Consider the following 22,691-nt stretch of genomic DNA (forward strand, 5'->3'; position numbering starts at 1 on the left):
GAAGCACAGTGGTGAACCCTGGCTGGACTGTGACGGCACACTAACTTTTTTTTTCCACACTGCAATGAGCAACCCATGAGACCTGCAGGTCTCGCAAACAATATTCAAACAGCTCCAAACTCTGTGCATTGCTGTGAAAGATCCCTTTATAGCAGTGGAGAAGCTGAGATGGGCAGGTAGCTGGAGGGGGAGGGAGGATGTGGCCTGAATGAGCTTTCTGTTTTCTGAAATTCAAACGCTTTTCTGTCTGTCAGAGGGGGAGTCGCAGAATGACGCATGTCTCTTTCTTTACACTGAGAGTTATTGGTCATGGCGCTTCACTCCCTTCTGTCTGCCACAAGTGGAGAAATAACAGAATACTATCATCAGGGCAGGATGAATATCCAGAGGAAGTGGGTCGTCATTCGTTTTGCGCGAGTGTTGAAATACTGCCTCATCCTTTAGCCCACTAGACATCTCTCTCCAAGCAGCTGCCTTTTTGTTTTGTCTCGTTATATTAAATCTCCTCTGGTTATCTTTTTGAGTTTTACTCTCTAAACAGCTGTGTCATACAAATCTGTTTGAATAATTTCTAAATAGTCTGCAGTGACTGCGGCGAATAACAAAGAAAGCGACAATACAACTGGAGTCCCAAAGCTTGCAGATGCAGTTAAGGACTTTAACTATGCAGATTAATAGGATTGTAACAAAACTGAAAATGATTTTTTGGTTGTCGTATTGTTATTGCATGGGCCAGTTAGCCGTTTGATGAAAGTACCAGTCCTTATCATCTGTTTCCAGTTTAGAGAAAATATTATAGTAATGAAGCAAGAGCGCTACCAAAAAATGCGTTTTAGCCCAAGCCGGGTTTTTTTCCTGACCATAAAATGGTAACTATGAATGCGGACGTCAATTAAATTCAGATCTCTTGCCTGATCACTGTAAATGTGATTCTTCAAATGAAAGTAACATTAAAAGATCTAAAAAACATCTCAGTCCAACCTCAAACATGTAAAATGCACATAGCTGGAGGATTTCTGAGTGTTAAATTGTTTGCAGTTCTAAGAATTGGCTTTTGTTAGGAAGAAAACTAATCAAAGGTCCGGATAGGAAGCTGGCAAAATAAAACAGTTGTTTATTTACTGATTATTTTGTGTGAAACCATCACCCAGGGCATTACTAGTAAAACATTTACAAGCTGAATACTGACTTATTGTTATAGTTGGTGATAAAATTATTGAACCCCAACAGCAAAATTACTGACAAAAGTAAAAAATTGTTTGGATTTGAAGTTAACAACTGACTATTTGAATTGGTATTTTAAACAGGCAAACAAGCAAAGATTACATGTAAATCCAACACAAAATTGTCTAATGGCCGAAACAATACATATTTGCACATCAGGAATCTTGATTAGAAACATCTCATCTCTCCCCCTGTGACTTCAAACATTTGATGGATTCACTAGATAAAGAAAATTTAGAGGGTAAAAAAAAAAAAAGTCCCATTATTATGTTATGTAATATTTGATTTAATCGTGTTATTTGAAGTATGGTAAGCCGTCACAGATTTTGCAGACATCTCTGCGCTGGAACAAATTCAACACATTTAGAAGATGGATTGAAGTACTCAGTTTAACATCCTTCCATTTAATATTAGCCTCATTTATAACCTTTTTGAGGCCAACCTCACATAGTCGGTCTGAAGGGGGAACTTGCGCTCGTGTGCGAGGCAAATATCTACATTAAAGTCGCAAATAGCACAAAGCAGCACTGTCCTATGTTCCCTGTACAGCATGAAAAGGCTGACAATTGACTTTACATGAAGACTGGATACATATGAGGCTCGGTGCGTTTCAAAAACGTGATTCTGCAACATCTGCTAATAGTCTTGTTACAGGTAGTCGACATATGGATTGATCTGAGGATTTAATAATAGCATCACCTTACATTTTATTTACTGTTATCTCTCCCTTACTGTTTCCATGGTGACTGAGAATCGCAGTAAAAGATGAGAACAATCTGACTGTAAGAATCTCAGTTATTATCATCTTTTTCATCAAGCAACAAGTCCCGGTCATTTCTATGCAAAAGTGATTTTAACACAAAGAGGAAAAAAAAAAAAAAGAAGAGGATTTCATTTTTAACCAAGTCCACTCAGAAACTTGACACACATGGACGTGCTTTGGTTGTGAGCAAATCACTGCATCGAGGTAGAACAATCAGATTGTATATCAAAACAAAAGAAACCATGAGCATACATTTCTTTAAAATGTTTTTCCCCCCACTGCAAATGGTATCGCAATCAAACTTCATTTAGAGCTTACAGTGCTCTAAATTTGACGCATTAGCAAGGCATCCGCTGTGTGGAGTGGCTTGTATCTTTTCTTTCTTCTTACTTACTGTCTGTCTGATGACCCAGCAACTTTCTGTAAAAATATTGCTTCACTTGTAAGTCACTCGCCCTACCCTGTCATTTATTTACCCATCACTGCATGCAAAAACACATAAGATCGAAATCGAATTATTCCTCCAGGGTGCCTAACTTGTTTTTTTGACATTGACTCTGGAAGTGAACTTCACAAGGTAACTAAAGACAGTCCAAGCAACTAGCAAAACTGATCAAACAGCAGAATCAACAAGGTTCATTCACAAATAGTTTAGTATTCCTACGTTTGAACTACAGTGATCTGCTTTTTGCAAAACATACAGTGAGCCGTTTGACATTGTGCTACTGAAATAAGAGGAAAACAAGCAACTTAGAAATGCATCTTCATTGCCTCAAATAGTCCCTTTCCAGATGGTGCAAATTACATTTGTCATGCGCATTAATGCACATATGTTGGCTCTCAAGTGTCAGCTCATAACAAGCTGGATTTCGCTGTCATCACCTGAGACAGATTTGTGCCAGCTGTCTGAAATAATAAAATTTGGTCGCAAACAGCATTTTTAATCGCCTACATGCCAAAACGTACTGTTCACAACAGCAGCTGCTATAGGATTCAAATTAAATATTTGATATAAACTGTCTTTGTGACCTTATTTGTTCCTTAAGGACGCCGCAGCCTTTTGAAGTTGGCTTAGGGAGGCATCTCCAAATACATCAATATGTACATTTCTACAAATACTGAAAAAATAAGTAATTCAACAAAACTGAAGAAATAATATTTATAAAATGCAATACGAAAATGAAATTTCTGGTGAGGAATTAATAAGGACACCTCTTCCTTAATTCTCACTTATAAAATGTTTTAAATCAAACCCAAACATTTCACTTCAGGTGGATATGACAAGAATATCTTTACTCTGCATTTTGAAAGAGGTTTTCCCTGTCATGTTCAAACATTCTGAATAATTTTGTAAGTCACTTTACATCATAGCAATGGACATAAGAGGCCATACGAACATTTTGTCTTCGTTTATACAGAGTTTGGGGTCATTTCACCCTGATAAACCACATGATTAAACACACCAAATAAGAAGACGCAAATCTTTTTTTTCATAACTGTCTGATGTTGAATCAAACCAATTTTCCTTGTTTTGAGTTCATTAGAATTACCTAAATTATTTCTATTTGCTGAAAAAAAAAACATTGTAGTGCTTCTTTGAGGAAAATCTACATTTTTATTCTGAATTTACTTTAAAGATAAAAACAATAACGTGACTATAGGGCCAAGAAAATTGGCTTTATGGTAAAATACATAATGGACCTCTTATTTCCCTGAGGCTCTAAACACAACAAAACAATCTTGCTTCTTATTGGCCGTTGTGATTGATCAGCGTCTCACGTGTAACTCCAGTAAATACAAAGGACAGCTGAGTTTGTATTCGGAGTCACAAACTACATAAAACTAAATCACAAATAAATTTGTTTTCTGCAGTTGAACACACTGTAATTTTACAATGTTACCGTTAGATTGTTTTGGTCGATCCCACACACACACAAAAAATAAAATTCAGAGGGATTCTCATAGAAGTTTTCGCTGATTAACTGGCATAGAAGAAGAAAACCTAAAGTATGATCCACACCACACAGCAAAACCTTGTGGCATCCACTCATGCCACCAGGAAGGGGTGTAGAAAACTCCCAATACAGCTTAATTTCAATGTAGATTAAACTACAGGATATAAATTTAGATGCGCTTGAGTATTACTTGCACCACTTAGTTTCCAAGGTAACTGCAAGGGTATATTTAGAGAGCACAAAACTGAGAAGGAAGAAAAAAAAAGTGTTAATCTTGATGAAGCAATTACAATTAGCCAAAGTTAAATAGTAAAGATCAAAACACCTCATCTGCTTACAGTTGAAGGTGAGAGAATGCTCAAGAACAACCACCCAGCTCATTCAGCACCACTTCTGACACTTGCGTCATTCAGTATTTAGTGGCATTACTGATTCATATGGTGCAGTAGAGGTTGCACTTGAGCTACTCATCAAGGGAGGTTCAGGAAAAATACAGACGTCAATGAAAAAAAAAAAAAAAAAAAAGATTTCTGTGCTGGTTTTACATATTAAGCTTCGGGCAGCAACAACTTCAAGTGCCATCATGCGTAGCTTGAACATGTAAACATGCACAATTGGTATCTGGACAATGAGATTGCTTTTTGACATTTTTATTTTGAACTGTTTGGCAACAGAAACAACGAGCAAATCCTTATTTCACAATTATTATAATGACAGTTTAAGGACATAATAGAAAGTCTGCTCCTGTATTGTAAAATCTCTCTTTTGTTGTGTGTGTGTGGCTTTTCTCAGGACCTTTTAAAGATATTACAAACAATTAAAAATTCAATAGAAAAGAAACAACTGAAACTGGCAACATCCTCCATTTTGTTCATATCGTTCAGATGAATAAACTGTTGGGCTCACCTACACCAAAAAGCCTGGAAGTGATACATCTATGCTGTCTTGAAGTAGAAAACAACTTTAAAACATGATGCTCAAGTCAAAAACTGTCTCAGACAAAGAATACCACCAAAAGATACACTTGAACAGAGGTTAGCACCTTTTACTTAAATAAGTAAAGTAATTATTGAATAAAATCAAACCAGGATGACAAAAATCTGTCAACTTGGGCAGCATTATGACCAAATCATCTACTGTAAAAACAAAAATGGCATTGGGTTGTTTTCCTCAACCAAATTTTTTCCAAAATAAATTGCTTCGTTTGCAAGAGCTACGTTTCCACAAACGAATCTCAGACTAATAAAAAAAAAGCAGTGCAACGCAGTTCTTTGCAGGGCCACACATGAAACTACAGATTTTATTGGCAGCAGGAGACAGATTTATGAAAACCAACAAACTAAAATGTTGAAGCCTCCATGTTTAGAAATTTGGAGTGACGAGAACATTCATCCTGTTTTGATAAAATTGTGCATTATCAATTAAAAAAAGTCAAATGAGAAATAATTTCATGAAACAAGGTTACTGCTTCTTAACTTCAGTGTCAACATTGCAAATTTTGACCAGTCACAAAAACCTTTAAGTCATTTTAAAAATCAGCTTTGGACTAAGGACATTTTTAGGCTGTCTTTACTTAAACACCGTTGCTGCTGTTCGCTAATAACGCCACGGCAGACGTGCGAAGTGATGCACTCTCATGAAAAGACATACATCTTCTGCAAAAAGTCTTCTGACTGAAGTACAATTACAGTGAAGCTTAGTATAAGAATGTTTGTATCAAATAAATATAAAAACACAATGAGCTGTCATTGAAATATCTTTGAGAGAATTTGGCAAGGATAAGGTTATGGTTTTTATTCATTTTCTTAAAAAACTAGATCACAAAGATGAAGCATGTTGTTGCCTGGCATTAATTCTCACTTGATGCAAAAGCTCAGATACTGTCACCTTTTTTTCTGTTACCAAATGGTCCGAAAGCTGTTACGCATTTCAGTTCAAAGACAAACCACTTCACTGCTTCACTAGGCAACAAACTCAGATATGTGTGCAGTATTGTGTTCACGGTAAAAAACATGAAATTTTCATTATGAAATACAATTTCTCTTTTCCATGATCGTTGGAAAGTTACTGCCGTAGAGCTATCCGGAGTTTAGCAGATCGTCCACGAGGATTCTCTCTGACGCTGTCTTTTTCTGGATTGACCACTTTTCTTTTTACAGGAAGCCAGTAAGAACTGTTGTTGCATTCACTGTTCTCATCCGCCAGTGTTTTCTTTCTGCTGCCTTGCTTGTTTTGGCTAAAGTGGTATTGATCCAAGTTAGACAAGTCATGCCCCTGCAGGAAACGTTTGACCAGTCTGTCCTCCAACGAATGAAATGTGATCACGCAGAGCCTTCCTCCAGGTTTCAGCGCTGACTGGGCCGCGCAGAGCCCCGCGTGCAATTCATTCAACTCATCGTTCACAAAGATCCGCAGGGCCTGGAACGTCTTAGTTGCAATGTGGGCACGACGTTGAAGACGGTCTTTGCGTGCATAGAGAACGGCTGGAGGAAAAGCTCCTGAAAAAAATAAATAAATACATAAAACAGGCAGAGTAAGTCCATTTGGTATCAGATGGAAGTGAGGAGTTTGAAGGCTTTTCTTAGTGCTGTAATTTAGGACCAATTTAATCAGTTAACAAGACCTGCCAAGCATTTGAGAATCACTTTGTTGGTGTTAATTTTTGTTTTCTGTTACCGTATTTTCAGGACTATAAGTCGCTTCGAAGTATAAGTTGCACCAGCCATAAAATGTGCAAAAAAGAAGAAAAATACATACATAAGTCGCACCAGAGTATAAGTTGCACTTTTGAGGGAAATTTATTTGATAAAATCCAACACCAAGAACAGACATGCCATCTTGAAAGGCAATAAAAATAGAATAGAGGCAACAATAGGCTGGATAATTGTACGGTATGCTAATGTTACATGACACATGAACAACAAACTGAGAACGTGCCCGATATGTTAACATGACATATTAAGAGTAATTCAGAGAACTATAGCATAAATAACATGCTAACAAGTTTGCCAAACCATCCGTATCTCTCCAAATCACTAAATGCATTGAAATCTTCATCCTCGGTGTCGCTTGTAAACAACGCTGCTAACTCCGAAGGTAGAATAACGCAAGCCTAGAGCGCCCTTTTGCAGTTTAGTTTGAAAATAACATGTGATATGACATAATGATGTGTTAATTTCCACACATAAATCACTACGGAGTAAAAGTTACACCCCTGGCCAAACTATGTAAATATTTGCATATTTCTGAGCAAAGAAATATAAAGATCTGGAAAGTACAGAAACAGTTAAACCACAATCAGTCTTTTTCCATTACATTTCAAAACAAGTAATTTCAAAAGACGCTTTTCTGATAGAAACACAATCTTTGATCCTGTTTCTTTCAATGACTGCAAACAGATGGTTTTCTTTTTTAAAAAAAAAGCTTTCTAAAGGAAATATTTTAAATGTATAGCTGCTTACTGGAAAAACTAAAAAAAGAATATAATAAGCATTTCTGCTGCAAAGATTCTGCAGGACAAGAGAGTGAGCATTATAAGAGGAAACGGGCACAGAATATCTTTCCTGACCCTCCAACAACAGTCTCTCTCTTGGAAGCAATTTTTTGGTCCACGACTATGACCATAACAGCTTCTTTAAGAGAAGGAACAACCAAAATGTGAGATACAGGTACAATGTTACATTTATAGAGCATAATCAAAGAGTAAACATGTAAGAGAGCCAAACTCTTATAAATAGCCTAAAACAGAGACTTACTAGAGACTTGCACAATTACTATATCACTCACGAATAACATGGAAGTGCAGAAGCCCAAGTGTCAGAGAAACTAAAGCAACACTCCCAATTAAAACTGTAGCAGAGATGATCTGAAAGCCAGTCACAAACCATTTTAAAAACCCTCCACAGGGTGCTGGTTTGCTATGTTTCCGAGGGAGTGCTCTCAGAAAATGTTACTCCTAACTCTTCATTGATGCCTAAGTTTTATCTTCCAAGCATAACGCCAATGCATTGCTTTGCAACATTTCTCTGTGCTATTGTGTTGCGCTACAAGCCCAAACATAACACAAAAGGGAAAGTCTGAAAAGTGACGGTATACCCCTTTTAATTATTTTTCATAGATTAAATCGATTAAAGCAGAACTAACAAGCTCCATGTTAGTTCTGGCTCCATGTTAGTTCACAGTGCCCAAAAACCCCAATTTACTTTAAATGTATGTTATATGTTGATGCAATATTTTATTCTTTAAGTTAAAAGGCCTCTTTTGTGGTTAAATCATTCAAAGGCTATTGGTAAATGGCCAAAAAACAGGAAAGAGAAGATTTGATTGTTCTGCAGAGACTTGTTATTCCAAAACACGTTCATATTCAAAGAAAGCTTTGAAAGACCCTCAGGGAGTCTTGGAAAGTATTGCTCAAGAGCATTTAAAAAAAAATGACAAGACAATCTGGCTCTTTTGAAACAAAATATAAAGAAATGACAGATGGGTGAATACGTCTGCTCAGTACTGTATGTACACCATTCTTTCACTAAAAAAAAACAACACAAATAACAGCTTGATTTATATCATTAACACAAGACTGATCGGTTCAGAGAAAATATGTCACAGCAATAAAAAAAAACAGCTTATTAAAGGATATAAACAAGCCAAAGTTAGGAGTGAAGAGGGAGCTGCAGTTGGACTGAGCGGCAGGTCCATTAGAGGCACTGTGTGGAGCAGATGGAGGGTGGAGATGGTGTTGTTATTGCTTATGTGTCACTAATTATGTGTCACTGTCACATTCAAGTTAAACTGTAGAATAATATAATTTGTCCTCCTGTTCGCAACAAAAAAAAATGTAAAGATGCAAAGAATTTAGCCGTTTCTATCTCCAACTGAAACCATCACAGGTAGGAAATGTTTTCATGTGAGTTTTGAAGTCAAAGCCAAACAAATTCAGAAATTTGTAAAGTTAATCTCGACCAACCCATGACAACTAGACACTGAAAACAAAAGAACAATTAGGCACTTACACAGATCCAAAGAGATAGAGCAACAAATGGAGAAGTGAGTGATGTGGCATTTCTCTCCTCCTGCACTGAACAGGCCAAGGTGTGACTCACGCTGCAATCAATACAATGCCTGCACAGCAAGGACCAGCTCTGGTCTAGTTTAACCAAGCCATGCTCTCTTTCTCTAATTCACCTTTGAAAGGTCCTGCAGGCAGCTCTATGGAGGTAAGAAGAGATTACAAAAAGAGGAAATCTGCTGGTTAAGGATGAACCAAAACACGCTGAGTGTATAAAACGGAACCGCATAATAAACCTCACACAGCTCTGTTTGTACAGGTTTTGGCCTGCAGATGGTTGGAATAGTTAATGTTTTGACCAAGCCACAAAAAGGAATGTGTTCTAAGATGCTACAGTCGTAAATGTTGAAATATGATTCATTTGTTCTCTGAACAAAAAGTAAAGTTGAACTTGGCTCTGCACAAAATTAAATCATGTAAAGAGAAATCCATTTTCTTAAATCTATTTTGTAATCAACAGATATTAATTAATTAGCCCAGTTGGTAAAATAAAGCAAGTATTTGGCATAAATCAAATTCAGCATTTGAGGAAAAAAACATTTTTACAAACTGTGAAGCATAGATATAGTACATATCTATATACCAAGCTGCAAAAGGGCCTAGCTAGCTCACAACCATACAATCCACCATAAATATGTATAAACATATGGCAGAACTAAGTCCTTTAACATGACAGTGACCCAAAACAGATAATTAAATCCACCAAGAGTTGGGTGAAAATTAAGGAAACATTTGTCCTGGGCAAAAGCCAAAGTCCAGATTTTGATCTCACTCAAATGCAATTGGGTATCTTGCAACAAGCTTTCCATGCACACTCATATTCAATAAGTTTGAATATGCATTTTAATAAGTTTTGCTTGTCAGATTAAATGTTTCTGTAAAAATGCTTTTATAAGTGCTCTGTTCCCGTTAGAGGTAATCATCATAGTTATAATGATTTGAAAACATCAGTCCGGGTGAAATGAATCTATTTTGTATGTTTCTCTGAGGAAATAAATGAACAGAAACAGCATTACCTTCAAATTCACCTCGAAACATGTATTTGTTTTTATCTCTCTTTTTACATAGTGGAAAAGTGTGGTTTTAAAAAAGATCATGAAAACCACAAAATTATTTACATTTACACTAATTCTGAGCATAAACCTACTCTATAGTACAGCCTTTGTGCTTGTGTGCAAAAAAAATAATTTCTATATGTTAGAAACATCAGAATAAAGAAGCAAACAAAGCCACTAGTCTGAAATGTGTGGAGGACAAAGACAGGTCAACAGCATCAGGCCATTGCTCTTAATACTCTGTTGGAGGCTTTGGCACCAGCTTGTCTGTATGTATATCATTCATCATCCCCTTGACGTGAGCCACTGGTTCTGTGGAAAATAACCATATTAGTCTAAAATGTTCCTATTTCTTCCTTTTTCCATGTTAGGATAAAGCAGACATGCGCTTTATTGCACACTAAAGGTTGATTTGTAATAATACAGAAGCACAGCACCACTTCTTTTGAAATCTCCAGTTTGAAATTTGGCAGGATGTTATAATATTAACAAATTATATCAAACATAACATTTACACTTAAAATTCATGTTGCTCAGAGGAAGAAAAACATAAAAAACTACCGTGCCAGTCATTTTTTTTAGTAACTGCCTCATTCAAAATTAATAGACGTGTCCAAAGGTTTGACTGACAGAATTTATACCACAGATAAATCACTGGAAACCTCCTGAGGTCTGGAACTGCTCTCCTGCCAGCGTCTGGAATCATTAACTGTCTAAAAAAAAAAGATGTAAAGCCAGTTTTTCTGCATCAGTGCATTATGTTGTAGGTCAAAGCCTAAGTAAGAATTTATAGAGACAATAAAACAGAAAAGCAAGACCAAGTGTCTGAGTTCACCTGTTCAGTTTATTATGCTTGAATGAGCACATTCAAGAGTGTGATTAATACTTTATGTGAATTTTTTAAGTTAACAAGGATGGGTTTTTTTCATGTAAAAGAACATGAACAAAGCATGCATTCTGGCAACAACATTGGATAATGTTGATGCCAGAATGAAAAGCATTGCTGCAAAGTGTTTACATGCTCAAAATATTCACTTGTTTATGCACTATGAACCTCATTAAATCACATCTCACGTTTTATGTAGTAATTTACATCTACAACTTGGACATGTTCAACAGTCTTGCACTGACAGTGAAAGTTTTTACATGCATTTTTTGAATAATTCAAACAGAAAGACTTTAAACACAAACCACAGGTCTCTCGGTGCAGAAGAAATGGGCAGTATTTCCTTACGCCTACTGAAGCAGTTTGCTAGACATGTGCAGGTTTTTTGTTGTTGTTGTTTTGGTTGTTTGTTTTTATAAGACTTTAACCTTTTCTGCTAACTTCATATTTAAAAGTTGAGAACTCCTGATTAGCTGAAAACTTATGTTTTTTGTTGTCATTCATGGAATCAGCCACAGTACAGGGCATTCAGAAGAGATACTTTTTTGCTTGAGGAAAAACTCTTATGTCACACATTTTTAAAAACTGGTAATAGTTGATTACAACAAAGATAAAATTACTACAAAAAAGATAGCCTGGTAAAAATTAACCCCTTGTTGTATGTTTTGCTTCATACAAAAGATCTGGACCCTTGGCTAATGATAAATGTTTGCTTACTGGAAGGGTGGAAGTTTTAAATAATTGGATCTGATTTTACATTTTACATAGTCGCTACCATTTGTTTGTAATGCATGTGCACCAACTTGACTATGAAGAAAGCTACACTATGAAGCTTACCAGAAATTGAATGTGCTGTAAACAACCAGCCCCCATTTTACACAGAGATGTGGCTTGAGGGTGGCAATGTGTGTGAGGTTTTGGTGGTGAAGTGGGTGTGTGGTGGTTGACGGTGATTGAGGCAGCAGTGGTCTGTGGATTGCTGGGTTATCTAGCTTGGTAAATATGAAAATATAATGTAAATATAAAAGTGTTTCTTTTTTCTTTAACCTCCCTGCAGATTTAGTGCAGATGTCACGGTCGGACAGTGTGGAGGACGGGTTCCATCAGACCGTCAGTTCCCAAACCACACACACACAAAAACTCGTAATGGCTGGACTGTGCACCGGGTAAAAAACTTGCTGGGTCCAAATGACCCCTTATCATTAGACAGCGGCAGGGTTAATTTCACAATTGGTAATCTGTGTTGCTCAGTTCTATAAAATACTGATAATAAAGGAATAATATTTGTGGTTTTTCATGACATAATGTGAAAAAGTTAAAGAATCATGTATGCATTGGCAAGCTGATAGAATATAATCAGAAGAGCAACAGTTTGTTGATAAATGATGGGGATATAAATTAATTTGCTCTCCTCATGTGTACAGCTTCATGACTTGTTATGGGGTTGTAATGTTTTCCTAAAACCATCACTGTCACAGGTGGTCGAAGAGCTCCCCCTGGAACTTTCCTGAATCAAGATGTCTTGAATCGCTTCAAATAAACATCGATGTTAACTTGCCTCGCTCTTGAAAAGAGATCAAACAGCTGCTCTTACTCACACCTGCTCTCCCAGGGTGACACTGACGCATACGCCGCTCTGTTCAATAACTGCTGCAACGACACCTCGCATCTCAAATCCGGATTCATAAGGCTAAAGGGAAAAAATAAAAACAATCACTGAAGACAAATAGCTAAGCCCTTTTGTATGCACGAGTGTGCCAATTGTTTGGAGACATGTGGGTGTTTGGATGTTTGTCAGGTGTATGTCTGCAAGTCAAAAAAAAGGGGTGGGCAAAAAGGGAACAAGGAAGCAGAGAGTGGGGAGAGAGAGAGAGATGGGCGATTGTATGCAAAATACTGTTTTCAAGGCATTAGCCACATTTTGTTCCAGCCACCTCCATCTCCATCTCATCTTGCTCTCAAAAGAAGGTGTGGAATAGGGCAACTAAAATTGAAGCAGAAGAAGAAAGGCTGATGGCCGAGATTACATTATAATTTTCTTAGACATGCGTGTCCCTCTGGGAGACAGCATTAATAACTCCCAGTTTTATTTTCCCGTACAGCCCCAAGAATCCTGCGGGGAATTAATCAGGGTAGAGTCTCGCTACCTGCAACCACGCTGGCCAGCTGCTGTGTCCGGGTGATGGGGTTGACACGGCGCGCTTCCACAATGGCTGAAGCTATTTTCCTGGCATGTCTTTCTTCCCCATATGCAGTGAGGATAGATGCAAGAGCCTGTTGATCTAAGGTATTCACAACGTCAGCAGCGCAGGGCATGTCAGGGTACCTACGCACAAAAAGAAGCCCAATTAAACTGTTTGACGTCATGTCCTGGCTGACAGAGGCGAATCCTGACAACTCTGAGATACAGCTGAAAGCCTGCATGAGTGACAATTTTGAGCAAAATCATTGCAAGTCAGAAAAAAAGGGAAATGCAGCTTTAGCAACAGCTTGTGACGAGGTTAAGGGATTGATTTACAGGTTATGCAAATGTTAAAAAACAAAGTGTATGCATTTCTAAGAATATTGCACTATCTTTGCAGCTACATTTCCCATTTGTATGTAGTGTGCCTGTATACTGAGGTCTATTACAGTTGTCTTAAATTTAGACCTCAGGAATATTTATCTTTCCTAATTCATTTAATAATTATAAGAAGCATTACGTCAAAGAATGTCTAAAAAGCTGGTCCATATTTTAAACAAAAAGTAACACATTATATTAAGTATGTTAATGGGAATAACATTTGGTTTTGGTTATTTTGAAGGAAAGATGAATAAAACATGTTGGTAGTTGGAGATGGGAAACCACCTGTGGCTTTCTATTTCAAAAATTTATTTTGACCATCTAGTAAAGCTGTTCTCACAAACAAAAACAGAGCGAGTCCGAAAAAGAAGTAGAGGACTGGGCTCAGCTTTGCTTGTATTCTCACCACTCAAATTATTCACATCCCTTTCAGCTTTAGATTTCAAATAACCTTTTATTTAAGAAGATATTAAAATATAAGATGTTTTGTCTAACTGGAAGTAGTATCAACTTTTCGAGTGCTGGAGCCACAGACCTAACTTGAATCTGATCAAATTACCAGTGGAGATTTAAGAGACTCTGGTCAGCAGTAAAAGGAAGAACTTTATTGCAGTGACGCCAGCAAAGATTTTTCTATTACTTAATGAAAAGTGTTAGTCATTTTTAAATTGCAAGTTTTAATATAATGGAAATAAAAATAGATTTTTTTGTGTTTTTAATTGCAAGTCCTTTACATTGTTTTACCATATTTTGAGAGATGCCAATCTCAAACTTCTTAATTGAGCAAAACAGGATATTTTCAGTCAGAAGTATTCTTAATCCATAATTTTGTAACTAGAGACATTTATGTCATTACTGTAAAACTAAGGCATAAATATGTGCAAATTGTTATGAGCCATTTACAGGCCATAATCTACATTCAGTCTAAGCCTAATCTGAACTCTGAAGTCATATCGGAGTCTTAAACTCAGGCCACCACCTCAGAGTACCACTCATACCCCTGTCAGTTCAAAATAGGAAACCAAGGGTAAAATCTCACCCACATTCATCAAAACTAGATAATTATACATAGGAAAACATTGCCTTTTCTGATTAGTTGTGATTTTAATTGCATTCAGATGTTAGGTTCTTGCATCAGTGAGCAATCTTAAGGTTCTACTGGCTCTGACAATCCAGCAGCTCCAAAGGTCCATGTGGCAAATGTCCTACCTCTCTCCATCCATTCTCATATCCAAAGGTCCATCCTTGCTGAGGGAGAAGCCTCTCTCTGCCTGATCCATCTGCATGGAGGAACAGCCTGCATCCAACAGGATAGCATCAATGCTGCCTGACTTAATGTTCATGTTAGACAGCAAGGCTTCAAGCTCACTGAACCGGCCGAGCAGCGGTTTCACACGACCACTGGTGGAGGATTAAAGGGAGAACAATAATTAGTTATTTGTGATACAATGCTTTTAGCTTCATTTACATTTGATTTTCAGGTATGACTCACGTGTTATTTGAATGAGTTTGACTTGATCATATTTCTAATCTTATTCCCTAAATATGTAATTTCTTTTAAAGTCACAGTAGAAGCACGGAAAAGCCAACTTGCAGAGGTCTAGATGCCCTGGATCCTTCTAGGGCATCTCCAACTGCCTCTACTTGGGAGATTAATCCCTTCACTGAGTTCTGGGTTAGTCTCATGGCTAACCCAGAACTCAGTTCATTATATCTGGATGATCGCTAAAGCAACCACAAGGACTTGTACAAAAACTACACCTGAATGCTTTCTAAATCAGAAATAGGTTGAGGCACTAATCGATCTATTAATTTTCTGTCTATTATCATCACACATGATCAAAGACCAAGATGCCTCCTCCACTTGAGGAAGAGATTGACTCTCAACCCGAAGAGTACTATCCTTTCCGAATAATCGTCCCTGTGGTGTTAGCTTAAAAATGTCTACATGGTTGGTTCATTGTCAAAGCATGAACTGCATAGCTATTTTTTTCTATCCCCTTCTATATCTACATCTATTAAAGAAAACACAATGACCAATATTTTAAGCGTTCAGCAACATCGAAACAATTCAGATGGATAAATAAAAGTCCAAGGAAGTGGGGAAAAAAAAGATTTTATTAAATTTGAGTTTGAACCTTCCCTTTGAATGTAACAGGACACTTTATCATGGCTTGTTAAACCTGATGTTTGGCCATTCTTTGAAGCAACTAGCAACCTGCGCACATACACTGAGTCACTGCTCTCAACACACAAAACTCCATCTGGAAGAAAAAGCTTGTTGATTTAGTTGGTGCCTACTATGTGTAAGCATTCAAAACAACCTCCAGTTTTGTAAATGTTCTCTCTTTCATTCTACAAGAATGGGTTGGTTTATAAGGCACACATTAACAAATTGTAGCCCATGTGTTTCTACTCATTATTTAACATTAAACTTAATGTCCAAAATGTCTACCTTACAGACACAGGATCTTGCTTTCACCTTCAATCTGTCAGCTGGAGATTATTTCAGTTAATGTTTCCACATAATAATGATATCTTAATACTCTATAGCCATAGACATTTATTGCAATTAAAACATTTGGTATAAACTGCCTTTTCACTTTCAACTCTTTGCTATAAGACAAACTGCTCCCTGGGATATTAAAAACTCTGCTTAAATTTAACTCAATCTTAACATTTTATGTGTATTTCAATGACTCCACCTCTCTTAAGATTAACTATGGGCACTGACAAAAAGAACACAAGCTGGCAGGTCCTTTATTTCAAAACCCACAGAAGATAAAATGGCAAGGGAGCATCTCACCCACGCTACTGGGGCCTTCCATCGCTTTGCTGCTGTTATTCATCGTCTCTCCTGGTGGTATTTCCTTGAATAATCTATGGCAAGTTTTTGTTGCTTTCCCTCCTCACCTGCACCATCGCTTTTGTGTCCTCACCTCCACATCATCACTCCCCCAACCATTTTTTCACTTATTTGGGGTTTCATTATAAAAAGTGGTCTTGTAAGCTGTTGCAGGTAAGAGCTTCGAAACGTTTTATCGTCTCGCTTTTGCAACATTTTACTTAACCTGGATTTTGTCTGGAGAGTATTTATGCTGACAGTTGGAGGTCAAGTTGTCCTGCAGTGATCATGACTCTGCGGTTTCTTTGAAGCCTGTTTCTAAATTAATCCTTCTGTTTGGTGCAGTAGACATAGCATACAAACAAGATACTGGATGAAGAAAATTTGGCAAAGACACAGTGACAATTTGACTAAATTTCTTTAGAAAAATAATTCTACCAATTATTCTACAGTAGTGGTCAAAGATTACATACACACATAGAATTGTATATAACATTGTAAATAACATTAATTTGGTGATGCTAGTGATTTATTTCAACCTTTCCTTTGTGTGTGTCAAATAATTGCTCAACAGGCAACTAAAATATACTTTTTAGAAAGAAGAATTGTGTGAACATGTTTAAATTAACTGCGGTTATTCCCTCAACAACAGCATTGAAAATATGCCCACAGGCATATATTTATACTTTAACCTACATTTTTATAAAATATGACCTGAAAGTTCTCTAACACCTTTTATCTTGCCATAGTAAAAGCTCATTTAATCCTAATTACTGATCATAATTCTGGGAAGGGAACTGATTATTTTCCAGGAGGAAAGGGATTTGTGTTGCAGAACGCACTAGATAACCCTGTAGCAAGAAGGGAAGCCAATGGAACATGACGACGCTTGTGTTCAGCAGCCATGTTAGCATTAACAGCACAAGCCAATACCAATGGATTTTTTGTATATTTAAAGACTAAGAGAACCATTTCTCAAAACACGTGTTTCTCAAAACAAGTGAATATGAGTCTCACTCATTTAACAAACGCCATCCACCACTTAATTCTACAACTTTCACAACATTTAGTCTACTTACTGCATCTGTTTAAATCGATTTTTTGGTAATTCAATTTCAAATTACACATCTAACACAGCATTAGAACAATAAGAAAGTCTCTGAAACCAAGTGGATGTCTATGAGGAGAACTACACATGTTGGAAGAAATCTTTTGGAACCATTTTAATACCACACCACAACTATGCTGTTGTACCAGCACTTTACCAATGTGTGCAGTGGTGCCTAAAGTCGGTCGGGCATTCGATATGTTTTAGTTCTCTCCCTGGTGGCAGTAACAACCTTTGGATCCGGGTGTGTTACACCAGGGAAAAAAATAAAACATGCTAGAAATAAAACATGCTAGGCCCTCGAGGATTAACTTTGGGCACCAGTGGTGCAGAGGTAGGTCCGATTGTCTACCTCAAACAAAAACTAAATTGGTTAGGATGTTCATGAAGAACCTAAGCAAAGCTGGCATGAACTCGGAGAACAAGCGACACTGTATACAGTGTGGTGACCAAGTAAAAAGCCTCTATTCTAAAAGGGACACCTTCAAATTTGACTAAAATGTGCAGCTGCGAAAATGAACCATGCAAATTTACTTTTGGGGAAAACAGTCACAAAAGACAAAGATTCAGCTGTCGAAGTCAAGGTGAGACTTTTCAAACCAAGGACCCTGCAACCATTGTCAAGCTTGGGAGCATTATGCTGTTTGGCTGCAATATTGAAGTGTAATTCTTATTGGATAAAACAATATTCAACTTTCATGAAAAAACACATGTAGCTTAATTATTGAAATGAATGCATTCCTTATTAGGGTTCAGTTTACTTTCTAAACAGAAAACTAAATTAAGTTTATGAATATCTCATTCACTGGAGCACAAAAAAGGAGGAATAAGATACATCAGCCAAAGTTTTCATACATTTTTTAAATTGTATAATGACACATAAAAAGACAATAGGTAAATTTCTTTAAATAATTTGCAGATATTGCTAAAAGACATCTCACTGCAGTGATGTTTTTTTTTTCTATATTGACATAAGTGGGTTAAAAGGTGGTTTACACCATTGACAGTCCAACATAGGGCAATCAGAGAAATCTATTCACAATGTTGAATCGCCAGAAACCTAATATATTTGTCTTTGGAAGGTTTTAAGGTTACAAATAAATGTTTCAGTCTCTATTCAGCCAGAAGGCTTGTCTGACCTACATTTCATCATCTGTTCTACTCTGTGAATAGCTTCCAGGTCCTGTTGCGGCCAAACATGCGAACTAAAGGCCAAAGTTTTGCAACTCCACAAATTGTGCCCTTCTGTTATAGATGATCTAAGATAAAGCTCTCATTCAAAGGGTGGCACAAAACTGACAAAGAACATGAATCAGGAACAATGATGTATGCTTTGAGAAAACGTTGCATGAAGACATTCTCTGTTAGCAACATTGTACAGCACATGGATAAGGAGACGCATATTACCTAAGTCAATTCCTTGTAAAATAGCAATATAAAAGCAATAACAACAGCAGTAAAACAAGCTTATCAGCAATTTTTCAGCACCTATTGGACTTTGGTGCAAAACCGTAGGATGATGAGTCAAACGCTGGGGCGAACGCTTGGGAGCAGCTGACTCAAAAATAGTTTGAACATGAGTGTTAGAACATTGGCAAGATCCTACAACCATGCAGAAACCCTTGCATATTTTACAAAGTCTAGGCAACAGAAACACATACCAAACATCAATGCCTCTCTTGTTGTCATTCAAACTTTAAGCACAAGCAAAGAGAAATACAATAGTTCAAATAGAATAACTCCAGAGCTCACTAACAAAGTGGCAATCCTGGTCATGTAATTGACACTATTAAGTAGAGCCTTATGTGACCTTGCGATAGATTCCTGTCATATGCAGAAAGTTGTTGCAAAGTCTAACTATTGATGATATCAATCTAAGCCAACAGGGAGTCCATTGATAGGGTCATCTTAACACAAATGCATGAATGATAAAGGCTGTCCACCACATAGTGATTCTGCTAAGCAGATTATGTTTAGTCCAGAAAAAAAAATATTTTGGTCTCGCTGACTTGTCAAAAAGGTACAATGGTGATTGCAATTTATGTGCCATAAAGAGAGAATGTATGTCCAGGACACTGGTGGCAATAAATTTGCAGTACCTACATTCCACCCACAAAGTTCACGAGTGTTATTTTGATACATGGAGGTGTATTTATAACCCTGCATTGCTGCCGGCAGTGAGTGTGACGTCAGCTTTTGTAACCTGAAAACAGGTTACAAACACAACATCCCTAAAGGATGTACGGCAATCACTGACGATTTTAACCACTCCTCTTATTTCTATGCTTCAGTTTTCAAATAGTTTGTCAACTCCACAACTAAGGGGGGAAAAGAGAGAGACAGCATCATATATGCAAATCTTCGAGTTTGTTTATTTTAGGTATGTTATCTAAGCCATCATGACCAAGTTTGTGAAAGACTAACTGAAAATTTGTGAGGAGAAAATAATCTATGCCAACCCAGAGAAATACTTCATTGCTAAAAGTTTATGGATTGGCAACAATCTGAAAGAAAAACCGTGAAGAATACATGAGGGAGCTACTTTTATCAGTATGTAAAGACAATGTAAAGCAAAGTTACAACAAAATGTTATAGATGGAGGTCCAGCAGAGGTCGGAGATGGATTTAAAAAGTTTGACAGGTTTAAAAAAAAATGTATGTACGATTTAATTACAGTCAATATATTTAGTAGAAGCATTAGCAACACTGAAGGGCTTATTTTCCTTGGTGCTGATTGTCTTTACTCCCAGCCAATTGAACATCATTATCTTAAGAGGTGAGTTAAGGACGAGAATGGAGGTTAGCTTCTGCGGTTGTGCCAACATGGTTTCCACTAAGGACAATCAGCACATTAAGGTCTATTTGGTGTTGAACTATAAAAATAGGCCACTATGAGTTTATGGAGGGTGTCTCAAGTATTTGCAGATTTCAGCTATTCATAGGTCACTGATGTGCCTAATTCATTTGAATATCAGGGTCCACTTTATATCATCAGGCAATGTCCACAGCCCTGAACACAGGAAAAATACTGATGAGAAGACAACTTTTTGTGACATTTAAAAAAGTTATTTTATTTTATTGAAGTCCCCCATTATGGCTGGTAGTCTTTTATTAGCTTTTATTAGCTTCTATAAAACCCTGAAAGGTCCCTCCACTATAGATAAACATTCCTTCTAATACACACTGTGATTTCTTTCACATGTTTCCAAAAGCATCGGAAGTATTTAAAGATATGCAAAACAGTTATGTAACATTTGTAAATTATTAACTTCTTTATGGGGTTTAGACACAGAGTTGGAGATATAAATGCCTTATGTAACGTCTTATATTATTAAAGAGGACAAGTTTTAGTGGTGTATGTGCTGAAGTTCAAGTGTGGGCTCATAATTGCTTAAGAGATCCGAGTTATTTTTTATTTAGCACCGACAACAATGCCATCAGAAATACTCTACGTTATAGCGTCGTATCAGTAGACTGGACTTATAAGTTGTACAAATTTTATTTATAGTTCCCCGTCAGTTGTGAAAAACTTTGCCCAATGAAACGCATTACTAAAAAATACTAAGTGTTAATGAGAAGGGAAAAAAAAGTTTAAATAAAATGGCAAAAAAACACGATTTCTCCTCAGCATCTATATGCATTTTGTGTCATTCAGAATAGTCTGACAGTTGTTTGATAAAATGCTCCAAATCGCAATAACTTGTTTAAGCTTCTTCTAACCACATTATGGGGTTAACAACCATCTTCAGAGCCAATCTGAATGAAATGCATTTCCAAAACAGCAAAATGTTAGCCTAATAATACCTCTTGGTCTCAATTTTTAACTTTATTAATCCAATTTTGAGTACTATTTCAGAAAATAATGTAACTTTACATTGTAATTCTAGGTAAGAGAACTCTGAAAGACATCAAGATCTATTGCAGCAACCTTGATTTGAGCTATGTTCATTCAAGATGATGGAGCCTCTTTACAAATCAAGCCTGCAATATTCCCTTGTGTTGACCTCCTCAGTTTCTTTACCTGCGTCACTGAAGCCTAAGACAAGATGCTGATTGATTGCTTTCAGCAGGGGAGAAGTGATGAAAATATCTACAGTGAGTGAAGAAAAAAGGAGAGGGATAAAAACAGAAGCTCGTCTTTTGTTTAGTGTTCTTATTTTACTAAAAGAGACTTGCTTGCTTCAGGTGATTTATTAGTTGAGGGCTGGTACGTTCTTTGGACCAGACATTCTTTTATCAATCTATCAATTTATCTATTTTTAAATGCATTCTGGTGGTTTGTCAGAATAAAAGCCCCAATAGTGTCCAGCTGTTTTTATGCATTTTTTTTTCTTTTAAAAAATTTCACCAGCTGGGTCTGGGACCACAAGTGGAAATTAGCAATTAGCGCTACAACCTGCTAAAGTGCATCTTTCCTCTTGTGATTATTGTATGTTGTACATTGTCCCTGTTTTAAACAAATAAATTACCGTATAAAATAAATTCTCAAACCTTTGAAGTGTCAGTGTTTCCACGAATGACTGGATGTAGTGTGAAGCACTTTGGAGTCCTCTGCACTTGACAAAGTGCTAAAGAGGTCATTTACTATTTGAAAAAAAGCCTTTAAGACTACTTTTCTAGATCATTATTTTATTTCATTAGTCTGTTTTAATATTCTAATTCTAAATGCAATTGTTTCATTCCAAATCATTCTAATTGAAATAAACAAAAACACCAGTTTCTGTGTCTTTTTTAAAATAATATTCTAATATACTGAATCTTCATCACCATGTATGTACATGTATGTAGCGTTGTATAACTCGGGAATCAGGTTGTGTTGCAAGGTGGCCATTCATCCTGACAAATTTAACTCTTAACATAATTTTGTCTTGATAAATGGGCCAAAGTTCGACCAAGCTACTGCGAGAAATGCGTGGAAAGATATCTCGATTTGTTGATGCTTGTTTAATATGTCTGTTACTTGTATTAAAGGAGATATGTTTGAATTTGAAAATCCCTTCAGAAAATAAGAACCCATTATTGCTGCCACATGGAATAAATAAGGACAACACAGAAACATTTGGAAAAAGTCTTGAGAGCAAATATCAGGGGGTGTGTTACCAAGAATGAATGCAATCACTTTCTAAAGTGCTTATACTTGCTATGTGAGTTTTTCTTTTGAGCTAATTACTTTAGTTAAATTTGAGTGTGTTCATTCCGAGTCAAGCTTGTGCGTCATTAAAGGATG

General features: G+C 36.8%; 1 protein-coding gene across 1 annotated transcript in view; it reads right to left on the reverse strand.

Moving 5' to 3' along the window:
• Positions 1–3,253: 3,253 nt before the first annotated feature.
• Positions 3,254–22,691, reverse strand: part of mettl15 (methyltransferase like 15) — a 52,720-nt gene continuing 33,282 nt past the window's right edge. Inside the window, exons 4-6 of the mRNA XM_055045238.1 lie at positions 14,721–14,912; positions 13,096–13,274; positions 3,254–6,440 (exon numbers count right to left, since the gene is read on the reverse strand). Of these exons, the coding sequence (XP_054901213.1) occupies positions 6,007–6,440; positions 13,096–13,274; positions 14,721–14,912 (805 nt within the window). The 3' untranslated portion in view covers positions 3,254–6,006. The remainder of the gene's footprint in view (positions 6,441–13,095; positions 13,275–14,720; positions 14,913–22,691) is intronic.

Source organism: Poeciliopsis prolifica, unplaced genomic scaffold (assembly GCF_027474105.1).
Source record: "Poeciliopsis prolifica strain line A6 unplaced genomic scaffold, Auburn_PproV2 SCAFFOLD021, whole genome shotgun sequence".
NCBI classification, from domain to species: Eukaryota; Metazoa; Chordata; class Actinopteri; order Cyprinodontiformes; family Poeciliidae; genus Poeciliopsis; species Poeciliopsis prolifica.